Source organism: Physeter macrocephalus, chromosome 13 (assembly GCF_002837175.3).
Source record: "Physeter macrocephalus isolate SW-GA chromosome 13, ASM283717v5, whole genome shotgun sequence".
Lineage (NCBI taxonomy): Eukaryota > Metazoa > Chordata > Mammalia > Artiodactyla > Physeteridae > Physeter > Physeter macrocephalus.
The window spans coordinates 14,621,509-14,641,389 of record NC_041226.1 but is presented as its reverse complement, the minus strand read 5'-3'; the positions used below and the strand labels follow the sequence as shown (position 1 = coordinate 14,641,389).

At 38.8% G+C, this 19,881-nt stretch overlaps 1 protein-coding gene across 1 annotated transcript in view; it reads right to left on the bottom strand.

Annotated features, from left to right (window-relative positions):
- The window catches only part of FREM2 (FRAS1 related extracellular matrix 2), a 167,065-nt gene that overhangs the window by 71,242 nt on the left and 75,942 nt on the right, over window positions 1-19,881 (bottom strand). The window contains exons 5-6 of the mRNA XM_007117016.3: window positions 10,212-10,337; window positions 8,895-9,146 (exon numbers count right to left, since the gene is read on the bottom strand). Coding sequence (XP_007117078.2) covers window positions 8,895-9,146; window positions 10,212-10,337 — 378 coding nt within the window. The remainder of the gene's footprint in view (window positions 1-8,894; window positions 9,147-10,211; window positions 10,338-19,881) is intronic.

Genomic DNA, 19,881 nt, shown 5'->3' with positions numbered 1-19,881 from the left:
CGGCTCACGGGCCCAGCCGCTCCGCGGCACGTGGGATCTTCCCGGACCGGGGCACGAACCCGTGTCCCCTGCATCGGCAGGCGGACTCCCGACCACGGCACCACCAGGGAAGCCCTAAACGGTTTTTTGAACTGTGATGATTAAGACTCCTTTCCTCCTTTTTCTGCTCAGAAAGAGGGATTATTTTATGGTAATTAGGTTTCCCTCAGGAAGAGTAGTCTAGGATAAACCCTCCCCCTTTTTGGAAGCCTGTTGGACTCAATTTTCCACATATTTATTACCTTCCTCGTTCGTTTAATAGCCTCGTCTGATGGGTTTCTTTGTTAAACGAGTTCAAACACGGAGATTAAAGTTGCAAAATAGAAGCTTTTGCAATCAAAGCAAAACAAACAAACAAAAAGATAAATTGTGTATTAAAATTGCTTCTTCACCAGGAAATTTTTAAACTTTAATCACCTAATGATAAATGGTGTTGTAAAAGAAACTGTACACAGGTGAAAACACATAGGTGTGACTTTGCCCTTTGAACATACTAAATCATGAAAGACACATTGATTGATGCAGCCAACTTAGAATCTTAATCGCACTATAAAATCAAGCAGAAGATAAATGTGCATGTGAAAATTCTTTTGCACTCTCATCTTTCTGTTTAGAAGGTTGTGCCTCATGTTGGTGCGCCTGGTAGGAGGAAGAATTTTCGGGTAAATTAGTACTTACCATCGTCTTTGTCAGGGATGATTGTAACCTGAGCCCCTGGGAACTCTGATCCAATTCTCCCACCCATCGGCATGCTCAGGAGAACGTGGAATGTTTCCTTCTCTTCATACAAGGAGTCGTCAATTATAACGACCCGGCACATTTTTTCCCGCTCGTCTTTGTCAAAGCGGATAACACTGGTGTGGTCCTCGGGCCGGGATATATAATCAGAATAGGACAGCACTGATGTTGGCACAGTTCCTCTTGCTGTTCCTGGAAACAGAGAGAATCCAAAAGGGGTTTATGTAGAACATACTACAAGGGTACCTCCAGAAACGATTATTTTCATATGCAGCATTTTCATGGTCCATCATATCTATGAACACCCCCTGGAAACTGCAATAGCTCCTCCATACTGTGCCAGCATCATGAGTCACCTTTCTAATGGTCTCCAACATCTGACAAATAGTCCATTTCAAGTGTTTTCTCCTCTGCTTCCTGCCAGTGGTCTTTTAAAACTACACAATAATAGCTTAGTATTCAAATGCTTACTGTGTGCAGGCAAAGTGCCAAGCGCTCTACATGCATTGCTTCTGTAATCCTCTTAACCACTCTATTGGGCTTTACACGTTTGGTAACTGAGGTTTACAGAAGTCCAACCACTTGTTGTGGGACCCAGAGCTCAAGGTTGATCCTGAAATTTGCATTTTGACCGCTATTCTTTACTGCCTTTCAACTCACATATGTTAATGAAAATTTTAATGAAAGTCTGCACTGTCAACTGCATTTATGACCTTTTCTTTTACATTCTTAGAAAAGTCTACCTGTTTCCTAGAAAGATGTTTAGTATATTAATATTATGTATTAGTTTTAATTTTGCTGTGCTCCGCAACGGGAGAGGCCACAACAGAGGGAGGCCCGCATACCACAAAAAAAAAAAAAAAAAAAAAAAAAGAGGATGCTGAGACAGATCTATAACCACAGCTATGAACTGAGGAATGGTTTTTCTGGCCATGACCATGAGGGTAGCATTTGTAGTTATGTGATCTTGAATACACTATTAAATCATCCCATGCCTCAATGTCCTCAAAAGGTTATGATCAATTATATATACTCATAGAGGCTTTATCTCTTTGAATGTCTTTAAGATATTTATGAGATACTAGTTGTGTCAACTGCTATATTTATATTAACAACCACCATTGCTTTCAGTAATAATATTAACATTGTTGCCATTGTTGCTGTTTGCGGACTGTTCAGAACAACAAGGAAAATTCCTATGGATAAATGGAAGGAGAGATTAATATCACCCTCAAATTATTCCACTCCCCCCATTTATGAATCAGCAGAAACACTGTTCTTAGGATCAGCACTCTTGGCTGAGGAGGGGGTTCCTTTGCTTGCATAGACAGCTAGAATTTACCTTTACACTACTGGTGGAGGATGGTATTCACTTCTTCTGCCCCTAATTCCAACATAAATATTTAGTACAGATATAGAAGGTTTTGGTAGCAATGATGGCTATTGTTATAATGTGTAACAGATTCTTGAAAAAGGCATTCTAACTCTGGATAAAGTTGGGTGTAGCCTTCTATCTAGAATGGTTTAAATTGAAGCTTTCCTGGAAACAAAGTGAGAAGCTCATCTGTCTGGGTCCCACACAGATGTTGCATCCTCTTGAAAACCTCCCATGATTTTAAAATGATCTCACCCTTGTTTGTCAGAGAGGCACAGTCAACTTGTGGTTTAGAGCATGGCTAGCTCAGCTCACATACAACTCTGCCAGTCACCGTCTGTGTGGCCTTGGACACATTATTTAACCTGTGCTCCTGCATTTCCTCATCTATAGACCATTTGGCATTGTATTATCGGCCTCATAGGATTTTTGTAAGAATTAAATGTTCTTATACGTGGAAAACACTTAGAAAAATACCTGACAAATGGTATACACTCAATAACTATTTGCTGTTTTTAATAGCACAGTAACTCAAGTACAATGTAATTTATATGCCTACATATCTTCTTTCTATATTCAGACTGTGAGCACCTTGGCACTGGAGAAAGTAGTCATTTAGCACTGTTATAAAATAATATCAACAATGATGATTGTAATAATGATAACTAGCATTTATTGAACACATACCACACCCTAAGAGTTTTTAAGTGATTTGTATAATACAGTATCTCATTTAATTTTGTTAATTAATCTTGTTAATTTTGAAGAAACTGTGGCTTAGATAATTTAAGAACCTTGTTCAGATGGGAAGGCATAGTGCTTGATGGTGAGCCTAGGTCTACTTGGTTGTAAATCCAATGCTCTTAACTACTAGACTAGATTATTTCATAGTATGCAAACTGTCTCTCTGAATTCTCAGCCCCCAGGACAGCATCTCACAGTTAGTGAACATTCCCTAAATGTTTGTAGAATTAAATGAGCTCTTAGTTTGGGGGAATGGTGATTAAATGTGATTGCTTAAAAATGAATTACTTGGCTATACTGAACATATTTTAAAGAGTTCATCCCCTACTTGACTCTCATCCTGTATTTCTTTTTATTTCTTCTTCTTCTTCTTTCTAAAATTCAAATCTGATCCTGTCTCTCCTCTTTAAAACCTTCAACATTTCTCCATTCTTACCAGATAAAATCCAGGCTCTTAGTTTGGAGTCTTAGATTTTCATAGTTTCTTTCCCTTCCTATTTCAGCTTGAAAACAAAGCTGGTTGAAGAGAATAAAGAGCTGAAACCTGGTTTCAGCTTGTTAAATAAATTGCCTAATTTCTTTCTCAAATACATAATAACTCCTTCAGGGGGTCAGGCATTAGTACTATTTCTGTTTTACAAATGGGACAACTGAATTAACTTGCACAATACTATTAAGTAGTGAAGTGAAATTTAAACTATGGGAATCTGGCTTTAGAGCCTGCAACATAGATATTAAGCAACTCCGTGTTGGTTAGACGGCAGCGTATAAAAAGGAACCAATTCTTAGATTAGGAGTCAGGAAAACTTCCCTAATGAAATATATTCTAAGAAGAATCTGGTCATGAATAGGGATTCATCTGATAGAGAAGACAGGGAACAGAATTTTAGTCAGAGAGAAACACATGCATGAAAGCTTAGGAGAAGGAGAAAGAGAGAGAGAGAGATGTAGTTCAAGCCCTTAGAATGATGACTATCTTAATGAAGTCACCCGATATACATTTTTAATTGAAGTTTTTTCTCCCTAATATTTATCTCTTGATCCAAATGTACACATGCGCAGGGAAAATACATGCCCATATAGACAATACCTTATTAAACAATCTCAGTGGGCCCTCAAAATTGTTTGCTAAATTCATATTGCTTTTAAGTGGAAACCAGCTGTGATGGTTCACAAAGGGGATGTTGTTACTCCTTTTTATTTGATGAAATAATCTGAGTCATCTTTCTCTGTGTCTTTCCAACACTCTGGCCTCTGTGATCTCCTAGTCGCCACTTCACCCCTTGTCCCTTTTAGATCTGGCTCGCTTCCTGACATCCCCTAACATTTATGCTCCACTGAGACAGAAAGACACAAATTCAGTTCCAGCAGAAAGCACAAATATGGAACTAGAACAACATTTCCGTTATACAGATTGAGTGTTGCATGGTCTGGGACTTGTGAATGCATCTGTTCAACGAGGCTATTTGTTGAATTAAAATTTACTGAAGCCAAGTCAGCAAAATTTGGTGATGTTGGGCCTTCCACAGGGATGGGGTAACTGCATCCCTAAACAGAAGCTTTCATTGGGTGATTTTCATTAAAAGGTTTATCTGTGCCTTTATATACACAAAAAAAAACCATACTCATCATATAGATATATTTAGTATCACTAATTATATTTCAATGTTGGTCAGTCAAAACTTACCCATAGCAGCTATGGACTAATAAGTATCACTTAATCAGTCGCTTACTGAACAGTATCAACCTGCTCATTTTAAGAGAAAGGCTGTGTCCCCGAACTCCCCCTGCTTTCCCATGTAGAGGAGTCTCTCCTCCAGGAACTTCTGGCTTCTTGCAAGAAACTTTATTCTAAGACTCTCTCACAGAGGATAAGTGAGTCATTGACCATTGGGTAGCAGAGGTTGGTCCAAGTTTCTCAATTATTTAGAGATGATTTATTACAAGCTAGTAAATATCAGGAATTCACTGTTCTTTCCTCTCCAATATATAGACACACATGCATCTTAAAGTTATAATGGGGATCAGCTTATATAAATATATATATGTGCATGTGTATGTGTTATATATATATATATTATATAGGTTATATAATGAATATATTTTGCAATGTGAACTTATGAATATAATTTTTGAACATGAATTTTGGACATTAAGATATAATAATAATAACTTTAAGATAATTCATATTATTATCCTTTTATAAAGATCGCTGCTTATGCTAAGAGACCCGAAGGAACTTACTTGCAACTGTGCAGCCAGTCAGCTGACATTCAAATCCACGTTTGTCTAAATTCAAAGCTCATGTTCGTAACCAATCAAATCACTTCTTAACAATTACTTGGCATCTTTTGGAAGCCTGATTGAGCATATGGGTATGGGAAACTGGATCAAAATTTTGACTCTGCTACTTATTGTCTATGTGATTTGTAAACCATATGATCTTGGATAAGTTCTAGTACAGAAGGAAACAAAGCAAACAGAATAACAACCATGGAGGCCCTCAATAATGAATGTGCATAATGTTCATACAACAGCGAGGAGTTTAATTTAATAAGGAATTTTGGAGGGGTCCTATACTGCTCGTGGGAATGTAAGTTGCTGCAGCCACTGTGGGAAACAGTACAGAGGTTCCTCAGAAAACTAAAAATAGAGTTGCCATATGACCCAGCAATCCCACTCCTGGGCATATACCCAGACAAAACTACAATTCAAAAAGATACCTGCATCCCTATGTTCATAGCACAATAGCCAAAACATGGAAACAATCTAAATGTCCATTGACAGATGAATGGATAAAGAAGATGTGATACATATATACAATGGAATACTACTCAGCCATAAAAAATAACAAAATAATGCCATTTGCAGCAACATGGATGCAACTAGAGATTATCATACTAAGTAAAGTAAGTCAGAAAGAGAAAGACAGATACCATATGATACCACTTATATGTGGAATCTAAAATATGGCACAAATGAGCCTCTCTACAAAACAGAAATAGACTCGCAGACATAGAGATCAGACTTGTGGTTGCCAAGGAGAAGGGGGGGAGGGAGAGGGATGGACTGGGAGTTTGGGGTTGGTAGATGCAAACTATTACATTCAGAATGGATAAACAACAAGGTTCCTACTGTATGGCACAGGGAACTATATCCAATCTCCTGGGATAAACCATAATGGAAAAGAATATTTTAAAAAAGACTACATATATGTGTATAACTGAATCACTTTGCTGTACAGCAGAGACTGGTACAGCACTGTAAATCAATTATACTTCATTAAAAAAAATAAGGAATTCCCTGGTATTCCAGTGGTTAGGACTTGGCATTTTCACTGCTCGGGACTGGGTTCCATACCTGTTTGGGGAACTAAGGTCCTGTAAGCCGCATGGCCATAAATAAATAAATAAATAAAAGAATTTTGGAGGGGTAAGAATAGTGGTACCCTGGAGAAAGTATCAGGATATAAGACTAGAAACAAAGATTGGAACTTGACTATGAAGGGTTTTGAATTCCAGGCGAAGAACTTTAGACATTGTATTTGCTCGTTAGTCATAGTAATAGTAGTAGTAATAACAAACCAAATAGTATTTGTTATTATTTTTCAAATACTCTGTTAAGTTTCTTAATATTATCTCCAACTTTTAAATCAACCCTAAAATATAGCTGTAATTATTCTCATATCATTGGTAGGGGAGGGAAGGTCAGAGGGGATAAGAACTTTTCTAAGAATTACTGAAGATCTGACAAAAGAGCAATCATATGATTTGAGGGTATGAAACGGCTTTGTGAAAATTGAAAACTTTGAGGTCAACCTTGAAAAACTGGAAGCATTTATACGTGAGACTATGAGAGGATGTCATTCCAGGCTAAGAGAACAACCTAAGAGGAATCATGGGAATAAAAAATTAATAAGGCACCTGAAAGTTTGGGGAGGGCAGCAACCTAATATGTAACCCTGAAATTTCTTTGTAAGGTGAACTACAAGAAGAAAACTTGCTCATACATATTCTGAGTCACTTTGCATTTCTTCTTCCCATCTTGAAGTCTAGGTTCCATGGAGGAATCTGAGGAAGGTTTCCTATTACTGAATTGGATGAACATCTTACAAAACAGCTGTATCTTTAACAAAAGACAACATAACATTAATTTCTCATCAGTCTTGGGAACTCATGTAAAATGTATGGGCTGATTTTTAATTTTCTCTAGTGCAAGCGGCATGCTGCAGTAGGGGTGGCGGTATGAAGGGGAGGGAGTCTGTAGCAGAATCAGTTAAGTAACGCAGACCCATGCGTGGAATGACCTTGCTCGCATGCCAAACTTCAGGCGGAACAATAATGAGAAGGTAGCAGAACTAATCAATTTGGAACAGGGCCCATTCCCTCCACCACCAGGGCCACTTAGAATGCAGGCAGTGTCCTGAGCTTTTCCTCAAGCTTGCCCTTTGAACAAAAACACAAGCTTTCTCTTACATAACTCAACAGAAAATGTAGGTTTGCCACCCAAAATAGAAGCAGAATTAGTCTCCATGCTACTGTAACTATTTTTTTCTTTGATAACCTTTTCTCTTCTTCAACATCTCCCATTTTTCCCCAGATATTATGACATATTTACTAAACAAAACTCTATCCCCTTGATGACCCCCATAATCCAAGAGAACTTCATGGGCTCTTCTCGTAGAACATTTGTACGATCTCTCTGAACAAGTACAAAGTTTCCCTGAGCCTCATGTTTCTCATCTATGAAATGGAGACAAAACAGTTAGGGTTTTTGTAAGATTAAAGGGGAAAATGTATGTAAAGCTCATTTGTGACCATGCTTTAACCCTTGGGCACAGACATACTTACTTTTGAAACGTAACTTTAATACTAACTTGCTAATCCTAGGCAAGTTTCTTAACCTTGCTGAGCCTTGATTTTGCCTTTTATAAAATAAAAATAAGTGTCTATCTTCTGAAGTTGCTGTGAAGATTAACGGATATAATAATCATGATATAACTATTTAGTTAGTTGTTATTCATCTCTGTAATTTCCTCAGCTCTCTACAGAGTACATATTACTTGAACAGTACTGGAATCTTAGGAATTGAAAAAGAATAATTCAATAACCATAACTGCAGGCCAAAGGTCTGGTGTCTGCTTTTATTTTTTTATTTTTATTTTTTTTGTGGTATGCGGGCCTCCCTCTGTTGTGGCCTCTCCCGTCGCGGAGCAGAGGCTCCGGAGGCACAGGCTCAGCGGCCATGGCTCACGGGCCCAGCCGCTCCGCGGCATGTGGGATCTTCCCAGACCGGGGCGCGAACCCGGTTCCCCTGCATCGGCAGGCGGACGCGCAACCACTGCGCCACCAGGGAAGCCCGTTAAAGCCTTTTTAACTTAACTATCACTTAGTCATCAAAGCACTTCCCGGGTAGGTAATTTTCAACTTCCTGAGTTTTCAGATTATTTCGAAGGACAGTCTTCTGACTCTCCTCCAGTTTGTGAACCAAAAGATTCATCCACCGAGTTTGTTCCTCCTTTTATCTACCATGAGGAAAATTCAAGAGGGACAGGAAAATATTCAAGTCCTGGGGTCCAATCTCTCAGTTTACAGCTCTCACTTTCATTACAACATTACTCACAATCTTTCCTCTTGTTCTCTCTTTTCTCATCAAAGCAAAACAAACAAACAAAAAGATAAATTGTGTATTAAAATTGCTTCAATTCTTCACCAGGAAATTTTTAAAGTTTAATCACCTAATGATAAATGGTGTTGTAAAAGAAACTGTACACAGGTGAAAACACATAGGTGTGACTTTGCCCTTTGAACATACTAAATCATGAAAGACACATTGATTGATGCAGCCAACTTAGAATCTTAATCGCACTATAAAATCAAGCAGAAGATAAATGTGCATGTGAAAATTCTTTTGCACTCTCATCTTTCTGTTTAGAAGGTTGTGCCTCATGTTGGTGCGCCTGGTAGGAGGAAGAATTTTCGGGTAAATTAGTACTTACCATCGTCTTTGTCAGGGATGATTGTAACCTGAGCCCCTGGGAACTCTGATCCAATTCTCCCACCCATCGGCATGCTCAGGAGAACGTGGAATGTTTCCTTCTCTTCATACAAGGAGTCGTCAATTATAACGACCCGGCACATTTTTTCCCGCTCGTCTTTGTCAAAGCGGATAACACTGGTGTGGTCCTCGGGCCGGGATATATAATCAGAATAGGACAGCACTGATGTTGGCACAGTTCCTCTTGCTGTTCCTGGAAACAGAGAGAATCCAAAAGGGGTTTATGTAGAACATACTACAAGGGTACCTCCAGAAACGATTATTTTCATATGCAGCATTTTCATGGTCCATCATATCTATGAACACCCCCTGGAAACTGCAATAGCTCCTCCATACTGTGCCAGCATCATGAGTCACCTTTCTAATGGTCTCCAACATCTGACAAATAGTCCATTTCAAGTGTTTTCTCCTCTGCTTCCTGCCAGTGGTCTTTTAAAACTACACAATAATAGCTTAGTATTCAAATGCTTACTGTGTGCAGGCAAAGTGCCAAGCGCTCTACATGCATTGCTTCTGTAATCCTCTTAACCACTCTATTGGGCTTTACACGTTTGGTAACTGAGGTTTACAGAAGTCCAACCACTTGTTGTGGGACCCAGAGCTCAAGGTTGATCCTGAAATTTGCATTTTGACCGCTATTCTTTACTGCCTTTCAACTCACATATGTTAATGAAAATTTTAATGAAAGTCTGCACTGTCAACTGCATTTATGACCTTTTCTTTTACATTCTTAGAAAAGTCTACCTGTTTCCTAGAAAGATGTTTAGTATATTAATATTATGTATTAGTTTTAATTTTGTATTGCATAAAATCACCTTTCAGAGGGTGCTTACTCAATGAGCAAAACAAATGTTTTGAAATTTGGTTGCTACGAGTTTCAGACCAGTTTGAAATTAGTTTCTTTTCCTTGGGTATGCATTTCTTTGCCTCTTTTGTTGTTGTTGTTTTTAACGATAACCCCCTTCTACCTGAGCAGGCTTGAGCGGGAGAGCGGAGCTTCAACTTTTCACAACCCCAAAGGCCTTGAGTATTAAAGCAACCAAATGAATCAGAAATGTTGTCAATAAGCAGCAGAGTCCTCCCAGGTCCTCAAAGGTGCCATAGTGAAGGAAGACGTCTGCATGCATGCTTTTTTCCTATTTGAAAACTGGACTAGTAAAGTATAACCTTCGTGGCATAATGTTATGCCTCCAACATGTTAAAGAGGCTTATTTATATCTTTGCGGGGACATTTGAGTTCATTCGCAAATCGAGCTACCTTGCCGCGTGTAACAGATCACCATCAACTCGCGGCTCACATCTCCACTTCTCCTGATCGGAATGAGAAGTTCACCAACGTCCTCCTCGATGGAGTATTCAGACTGGGGGATGAATACAGTTGATTCTAAGGAGAAAACACAATTGTTTTTGTCTGAGCGTCTTACGTATGACATAATCCTGTGCAAATTAATTGCCCTCCTGATTGATAATTTCCCCTGGCGTATTCTTTTAGAGTAGCGCAGTGTGAGGGGAAGGAGGGAAGACAGGGGAGAAGAAGCAGGTATAGAGTGTGTAGGCTCCGGGCTAGTGAATTCTTAACCTAGAAATAAAACGCAACGTTGCTTTTATCTCCAGTAATTGCGCTTTTTTTCTCCATAAGTGCTGCTGACACACTTCCTTTAAATCCAACTTTGTTCTCTCGGGGAAGATCACCACCTTCTGATGGAGGAGTTGACTTTTAGACTTAGAAGAGACCTCAGAAGTCATCTTGTCTCACCTCTTACTTTGATGAGGAAACTTGGACCCACAGAGTTGAAATTATTTGTCAAGGACTCTTACTGGTCGAGTCAGGATTACAACTCAGATCTTGTAATGTCCACTCTATTATTATTATTTTTTTACCCCAAACGTGTTCCTTTTGAATGATTAATGATTAAAAGCACATACAATGGATTATTACTCAGCCGTAAAAAGAAACGAAATTGAGTTATTTGTAGTGAGGTGGTTGGACCTAGAGACTGTCATACAGAGGGAAGTCGGTCAGAAAGAGAAAAACAAATACCGCATGCTAACACATATATATGGAATCTAAAAAATAAAAAATAAAAAAATGGTTCTGAAGAACCTAGGGGCAGGACAGGAATAAAGATGCAGACGTAGAGGATGGACTTGAGGACACGGGGAGGGGGAAGGGTAAGCCAGGACGAAGTGAGAGAGTGGTATGCACATATATACACTACCAAACGTAAAAGAGCTAGCTAGTGGGAAGCAGCCGCATAGCACAGGGAGGTCAGCTCGGTGCTTTGTGACCACCTAGAGGGGTGGGACAGGGAGGGTGGGAGGGAGACACAAGAGGGAGGGAATATGGGGATATATGTATACATATAGCTGATTCACTTTGTTATAAAGTAGAAACTAACACACCTTTGTAAAGCAATTATACTCCAATAAAGATGTTAAAAATAAATAAATAAAATAAAAAAATAAAAGTATAATAATGCATTGTTTGACACTTGGTGTTTTTGTTTGTTTATTGTGTTTTAAACAGCAGCAGTCCCTTTAGAATTTAGAAATCTATGTATCACTGTAAGGGACACATCTGTGGTTTCCCTCCTCCTCTAGAGGAATAACAATAGCACAGAGAATACATTATATTTATATAATACTATGAGTCTCAATGATTCATTTTTAAGGCAGCGCAAAGGTACACTAAATAACAAAAATGGCATAATTAAATTGTTGAAAATCATGGTTCAATGTAAAACTACATTTAGTTCAATAGAACGTTTAGTTGAACAGTCTGACATGATAACCCTCAAATAGATACTCTGGAAGTTGCCTGGGAGTCTGTTTCACTGAACGTCCCCCCTACACACGGAAAATGCTTCATGATTATTTTTAAAACAGTAAGCCACACTGCTTTGGATGGTTATAAAAGACGCTGGAATAGTGGACGCTGGCCGTCCAGGTCCACGTCCCACCCCTTTCCACCCTGCCCTGTGCTCCAGGGACTGACTAATGAGAGCCACATCCGAGGTTTCCCTGTGCTCTGGCTTTGGCTGAGTCAGCCAGAGGGCAGCACAGGCAGGTCTTGGCGGGTGAGAGCAACGTGGGGCCAGCATTCGTCCCCCTGGCTCCCCTCAAGGCTCCAGAGCTGGCTGTACCCCACCAAGTAAAGGGCATCGTGCCCAATGGCCGCCCTAGCTCGCTCACTGGTCCAGCTAACTTCTCCTTCCCTTCCCCCCCGAGGCCTAGAGGTGGTGATGGTACCCGCTCTTACCAGCCTTGGGCCCCTTAACTAAACCTGGTGGTTTCCCCAATTCTCGCCCTCATCTTTGCAAAAGTCATGTTATTAAATTATTTTAAATTTGCTAATTTTGAATGTGCCATTTGTTTTCTCCTGGGACCCTGGCTGATACAGCAATTGAAAAAATGGCACCATTCAAAACATCTGTGGATGTAAGATTTTATAACGAATTATTCATTTATCAAACATTGATTGGGTGACTTCTACTTGCCAGACACTGAACCAGGCACAGGAGCCATGGAGGTAAACAAAATCCCTGGCCTTATGGAGTTTTCTTTCTAGTTGGGGGTGGGGGGGAGGGAGAAAATAAACACATATTCAAGAAAATATATAGTATGCCAGGAGGTGACAAATCCTATGAAGAAGATGAAGTGTGCCGGCGGGGATGCAGGGGGGCGCGGCGGGTGGAGGCTGGAGGGAGGGCTGGGGCATGGTATGCGCCACGGCAGGTCCGTATTATACAGGAAAGTATCTGTGATAGAGTTACATTTGAGCGGAGACGGCAAGGTGGGGATGAGATACCCTATGTGCGTAACTTAGGGAAGAGGATTCCTGGCAAAGGGAATGAACAAGTGTATATACTTCAGGCCAGGTATATGCAAGGAATAGCCAGGACGCCAGTGTGGTTTGATGGTCTGAGTAAACTGGGCAAGGAGGAGAGGACAGAACATGGGCCGGTGAAGTGATGATGAGTGGGGGTGAGTGGGTCACACGGAGCTTTCAGGACCACTGGCAGGACTTTGGTTTTTCCTCAGAGCAAGATACTGTGGAAATAAACAAAGACCACGCAGTGGGATGAAACAAGCAAAGGCTCTTTATTCAGCCACCATCGCTTGTATTTGGCTGAGACCCAAAGGCAGGCAGAGGAGTGGGAAAGTTTTACAGTGGAATAAAACTTACGGTTACCAGAGAGGAAAGGTGGAGAGTTTGGAGTTTGGGATTAACAGATACACGCTACTATATACACCAAGAGACAAAACAAGGGTGATATTACAGAAGTAGTAAACTCTCTAATAAGTCAATAGAGACACAGAAACAGATGACTGCAGGGACATCCTCTCAGTGTAAACAGTGCTTACCTTCACGTGGCAGGACAAGTGACTTTTATTTCTTTAAATCTCTCAATTTTTGACAATGAACATGTGTTACTTTTATATTTTCAGATTGGTTTCATTAGTCTTTGTTTTGAAAGATAAAGCTGAATAAAGTGGATGCATGCTTTATTAGTCAGTGTGACTATTGAAAGGAGTACTTTGATTTATCTAATGGCAATTTTTATTTTTAGGTTTTGACTGTGCTATAACTTAGGCCAAAAAATGACTTCTGTTCTCAGAAATAAAATAGTTGTAGCTACATTTGAAAGATGTCCTTTTCTCAATTATACTGAGTGGATTACAAAAACACCAGACTCTGCTAAAAACATGATAGAAAAAATATCTCCTAAAAATCTTTCCTATAATAGAACAAAGAAGGGAAAGAAAATGCAGTGCCTAGATGAAGGCACTGAGTGTTCATCATCTTTAAAAAGCTTGGCACATTCAAAAACAACTCAGAAGATATTCTGGTACATCTTCAGGCTGCTCCGGTGCCCTCAGACTAGCCAACAAATGGTACTTAATGTGGAGTCTGCCACTGATGTTTGAACATCAGTGGAAAGCTTTCTAACATTTCAATGGTTTGTTTTGTTCTGTTTTGTTTTAACTCTGAAACAGATATGGTAACATAGGCTAATTTAACAGGAACTTAAAAGAACAGAATAATGAAAACATATCTAAGTCACATGACAATAAGTGTTACAAGTTCACATCAGGATACCATGAGGTCCAAAAATTATTCTGAAGCACTATGCTAATACTTTGGTTAGAGTGAATCTCTGGGTAATCTTTGTTCATATCATTAAATGTTTTTATTTTGTGAATGTAGAAAATTTTGGAAAGTTTTCCATCACTGAAATAGTATTACTTTGCACCACCTTTTTCCTTATCTACCTTTTTGGGGCCAAAAACGTACAAGTGTGTTCTTGTCCTTTGAGCAAGTGCTTAATATTTTTTTCTTTCTCTTAAGACAATGACCCATGCTGCACAGCAATAGAGTTCAAAAAGAAGAAAGCTTTGACACTCACTGAAGTTGAAGCTTTTGCATGCTTTATCATTTTGGTGTCGTCAGCTGCAACTATCATTTCATTAATTCTGGACCTTCTGTTTTAGCACACTCGTGTCAAAATATCAGCTAGCCAGTGATCTCTTTATGTCAACATTTCCGACGGTACAAAATTTTAAAAGTAATAATATTTGAATTTCATATAGTCGTCAGCCTATGTCATCTGAATTCTACCTCATGAAATGGGTTTGGTTCACTCAGCACACAAAAGTTTGCCTTTTCTTTGTCTCCGACAAGATTAGGGTTCTTGAGATAAAAGCTCTACTTTCCTCTAGAATAGTATGTTTATTCTCTACAATATATTATATAGTATTAACCTAAACTGGTCCCACCAAAAACGATTAGAGATCATATATTTTAATCCACTAGTTCATGGCTAAGTTTTGACATCATTAAAATATCAGAATGAGCCCATTTCAATCAGAAGTTTGCAGATACTTCAAGTGTACAAACTAAACAATTGCGTAAAATACTTATAGGCTTCAGATATCTATGTTAGGTATCTGTACTTAAATACCTATATTTAAGGTTGTGTTCTCCTAATAAAGTCCATAAAAGTCATTTTACTGGTTAGAAATGACACACAGTAAAAAAGGAAAGGGATTTTTATATGAAATCAAAAGTTTTAGTTCTTCATAATTTCCTCTTCCCAGAAATTAAAGTGTTTTATATTAATTAATACCTATATGCTTCTAAGAGTGAGGAAAGATGGTGTAATTTCTCACAGTTAGGGAACCTAGTATACAGAAAGTTAAGAATCTTCATCCCAGGTTAGATACTTCTGTGGACACTGTGATTGCTTCCCTTATCATAACACATAGCATCTGTATTGTTAAATGTAACAATTTAGTGGCATGTAATCACCGAGTGATATGATGCTTCAGGGTCAGTGTGCCTTCTTCACTCGGGCATATATCCCTAGCTCTTAGCAGAATTCCTGGCATGTAGCAGATGCTCAATAAACATTTGTTGAACACACAGATACATCATGCAAGGGCTAAAGTGGTCTTGATTATTTTCTTAGAACACTTGCTTTTATTCACCTATACTCATATATTTGAGGCTTGATGTATAAAGACAAAAGATAATAGAATAAGAATAAAAGGAATTATTTTTTCTGTTTTTTTATATAGAAGAATAGGTGAAACAATGCTGCTATGGAAAAATATACTGTTTAATCATGATTTTGGAAATTATTTCATTATTTCTTCATGTGAAATGACAGGCAACTGTATAACTCAGGAAAGAGAAGAGCTTTGGAGGAAATATATGTGTGTGTGTGTGTGTATATATATATATATATATATATGTATATTTGTCTGTTCAAACACTGGCTCTGGTACTTATTAGCTGGGGGACTTTAGGAAAATAAATTCTTTGAGCCACAGAGATTTCATTTGGAAATTGATATATAAATTGCAGAGTTGTAAACATAAGGTTGGAATGAGATAAGGTTGTACAGGTCCTAATGCAGTGTCTGACTCACAGTGGGCCTCCAGTACGGTAGAGATTGGTATGATGATTATTATCAAACCCTTTGCCTAAGGAATAATCCTTTCGGACTTCTCTGAGTTGGGTTAGAAAACAGGGCAGGAAGAATAACAGTGATCTGAAATTTCCTCAAAGCCCTTCTTGTCTTGTGGAAATCTGCTGTCTGCTTTTGATCACAATCCAGCCTAGTGGCAGCGGATCTTTTAACAGAAGACAACTGTTATCATTCAGTGGAATTTTGCAGGGGAGTGCCCATCCCCTGAAATGAAATGTAATTTCACCCATCTCTGCCGATACTGAAAGAAAACCAAATAAAACAGCTTTCAAGTGGTTGACTTAGGCAGAGGCTAAAAGGTGGCCCAATTTCTTGGGTTCCTCATCCAGAAAAGGAGTTAAACATTTCATGCACTTAAAAACCCCTCCCAGCTGGAACTTTCTGTGGGCATGTGCAAAAGATGGAGATTGTGGAATCAAAGTGAAACAAGGGAGGACAGCAAAGTGACAGAGGAGGATGAAGGAGAGAGGTAAAAATCATAACAGTAGCAGATTTTCCATGGGTGTGCACCTTGAGGCCACAAAAACACCTGGAGGCGAAGGGGGTGTGACACAGAGAGGCTTACCTCTCTGCTCCGCAGTCTGTTCTCTGCTTATTTTAGTTTTTCTCTTTGTACCACAGGCTTCAATTGATGAGGAAATTGAATTTATTGATTTACTTTATCAATGACTAAACCCATTTGCCTAGGAAGTTATTGGTTTCCATAATCGTGGCAGAACGCTGTATTCCCTCTTTGTGCTCCAACAGCATTTTGTTGAATAGTACCAAAAGCTCCTTTTCAGCCTCCACTTTTATGCAACAAAATAAGTCTGTTCCGGACAAAAATGTGGGCTTCCGAAGCCCCATCTGATAGTTGAACTGCGCTTGGGGGGCCCCCTCCCGGATGGGCAGGGGCAGGTCCCAGAATGGCTGTGAGATCTGTGTGTGGCCATTTGGGAGCTTTGGTTCCATTCTACCCGTGGCCACTCCAGGGCTGTCAGGGATGAGGATGGGGTGCACTTGCACCAGGCTGTCACTGGTGTCTGCCCCTCGAGTCAGGCTGCACTCTTGCACAGATGATGCAGGAAACACAATGACTGCACCAATCTTTAGAGAGGAGTCAACTTTATTGATTATAGATAGAGCCATGGTGTCCAATCAGAGAGTCACAAGCATCTAGAGGCATGAGAAGCATTACAGAGCATCCATATGGGCACTGAGTGTTGATTCGAGTTAAATAAATAAGCACCTAAGGGTGTTTGTGTTATTTTTGAGGTAGACGTAGATACTCATTTATTGAATAAAGTCATGGTCATTAAAAAGCTTTACCCGAGCCATGACTATGTAATTTAAAAACATAATTCGAGGGAGAGTATTATAAGAGTATAATTATGAACATGTGAGAATCTATGATGTATGTATGTATGTATATGTGTGTGTGTGTGTGTGTGTAGAAAGCTGACGTTAATAAGTTTTTTTGTCATAAAATTTGGGAACACATGTTCTAAAATTTGTCTCGTGAAATTGAGAGCATCCTATAAACATCAAGTTAAACGGTACGTATGACTGAAAGGTAGTGAGGTAAAGGAGTGAATGAAAGAATGTATATAATGTGTTAAGTACACTGTCTGGAACATGGCAGGTGCTCAATGAATTTCAGTTATCGTTATCAGTACCAGTTACTGGTAAGTAAAGTACTGGCAAAAGTGTGTACTTGCATGTGTTTATATAAACTGGCTAATAGGTAAAAGCAGTTCCCAGCCTAAGATAAAGCAGAGTTGATTATTCCCCCTCTTGTTCCCGTAACACTCTGTTCATTCTTTGTTGTGCTGATACTACATCACATTCTGCCACCATATCTTATTTACAGGGCTCTGCTTCCCGTTAGACCTTATGCTCTTTGATAGAAGGGACTGTATCCTATTATCTTTGCATCCCCAATACACAGTGCTGTCCCCAGCAGAAGTGTGAGCTGGATACATTTTTAATACATGCAAAAAAAAAATCTCATAACATGTCCTAGAGTTAATATGCAGCAGAGGGAGAACTTATAGGCACAATGGTTCCTAGAGCTAGTGAATTCACATGTGAAGAGTTACAAGCGAGCGTAGAAAGAAATAATCAAAATTTTAAAATGGTTGGGAAAGTGATCCTTTGTGGAAAGAAGAAAGGTTATTTAAACTCTTAATATGAAATCTAACATCGTATTTATGCTATTAGAAATAACAACAATATTTGCATTTTGCTTTATGTTGTATGGAACTCTTTCATAAGAATGCTGCAACATGAGAATAATTAATTTTCCTTATTGTGTGCATTAGGAAACTAAATCTTCATAAAAGCCATTTGATTCGATTAAGATCATACAACTATAAATTGTAGAGTTGGGAAGCAAACCCATGTCTTGTAATTTCAAGACCACTGATCTTCAACAAGACACGGACTGTACCAGGCATTTGCTGTACCAGCACACTTGTCAGCCATCATAGGCATGATCATGGCCTGGAATGAATAGGGCTGAACTTCATCTAGAAAATGCCAAGACAACTCAGGTGACCATTACATAAAATAAAATTGTGGCAAATTTTAATTTGGTAGCCTTCAAGAGTCTAGATTATATAAGGTGTGTGTGTGTGTGTGTGTGTGTGTGTGTGTGTGTGTGTGTATTGTGTGTATTTGTTTTTAAAATCCCACATCTCAGACTTATTACGGGTAGGGAGTATTGTGTGTCACTCTGGGCTTATAAAAAGGAAGGCACAAATGAGTTTAAGTGTACTATTCCTGAGGTCAAGTATGGCAATTATACCAATGGGCAAATAAAACATCAAGAAATGGCTTCAAACAAACTGTAACTAATGGGCCAGTTTATATGTATTAAAGCTGTCATGGGCTTGTTCAAAAGAGAGAAAAGCTTTATTATGCTAGCACTTACCCCAAACTCAGGACTAGAAGAAAATTTAATTGTTTATTTCTAGATAATGCAGATAAAATTAAATGTAATTAAATGCTAATTAACATTTCCATTCTGTTCTTTAACGGAAATGATAAACATAACTGAAGTTCATATTCATCTAAAGGCAGAGATGTTAGTTAAACAAACAGAGCCGGAGCTCCGGTTCTCTTATCCTCTCTCCTTAATTATGCTCAGTTGTTAAACCCAGAGATGTCCACATATGTCTCCGTTTCACGTACTCAGTAGATTGTATCTTCACAGAACATTTAAGAGTTTTCTGACTAACGAAATAAATAGGCTGGCGGTTTAAAAGAAAGTCACGTCTGTCTTCTGACAGGATTTCAGCTTTAGAGGAGGCTCACCAAGCTTTGTATAAATGCCAGCCCTCAAAAGGCCAATTCAACCTTTTTTTTTTCCTGGCTGCATTGAGACAAGTCAGGACTGGAGGAGTATGGCAGGGGAGGGAAAGGTCAATTTACACTCAAAACAGTGAGGTTCATTTGAACCAACATCAGCCAAGGGTGTGCATTGACAAGAAAACATGATCTAATAGAAATTAAGAGCAACGATGCAAGATATTTTTCACCAAGGAGAGGGGGTGGGTTGGTGGGTATTATGTAACAAATGTGGAAACATATGGCAGCATGAAAAGTTTTGGCTGGTGAATATATGAAGAAATTTGAATAAAGTGTTATATGGAGAACAAATTAATCCCCAAATGGTCTAATTCTTAAAGCATTTGTTTAAAGGACATTTTAAAACACATTTAAAAGACTTTAAAAAGTCATGAAATAATTCTAGAAAAATGAGATGAGCGACGTTGGTTCTAAAGGATAAAATTATAATAAGAGAAAGAACATATTGATAATCCTACGTATATTTGTAGTTCATTGACTTGAAAAAATATAGCTTCCTTTCATTAATTTTTGGGTTCTCTCTCCCATCAGCATATCTGAGAATACTGAACCATTCATCTAGAAAGTTCTCTCTATGGAAAATCCAAA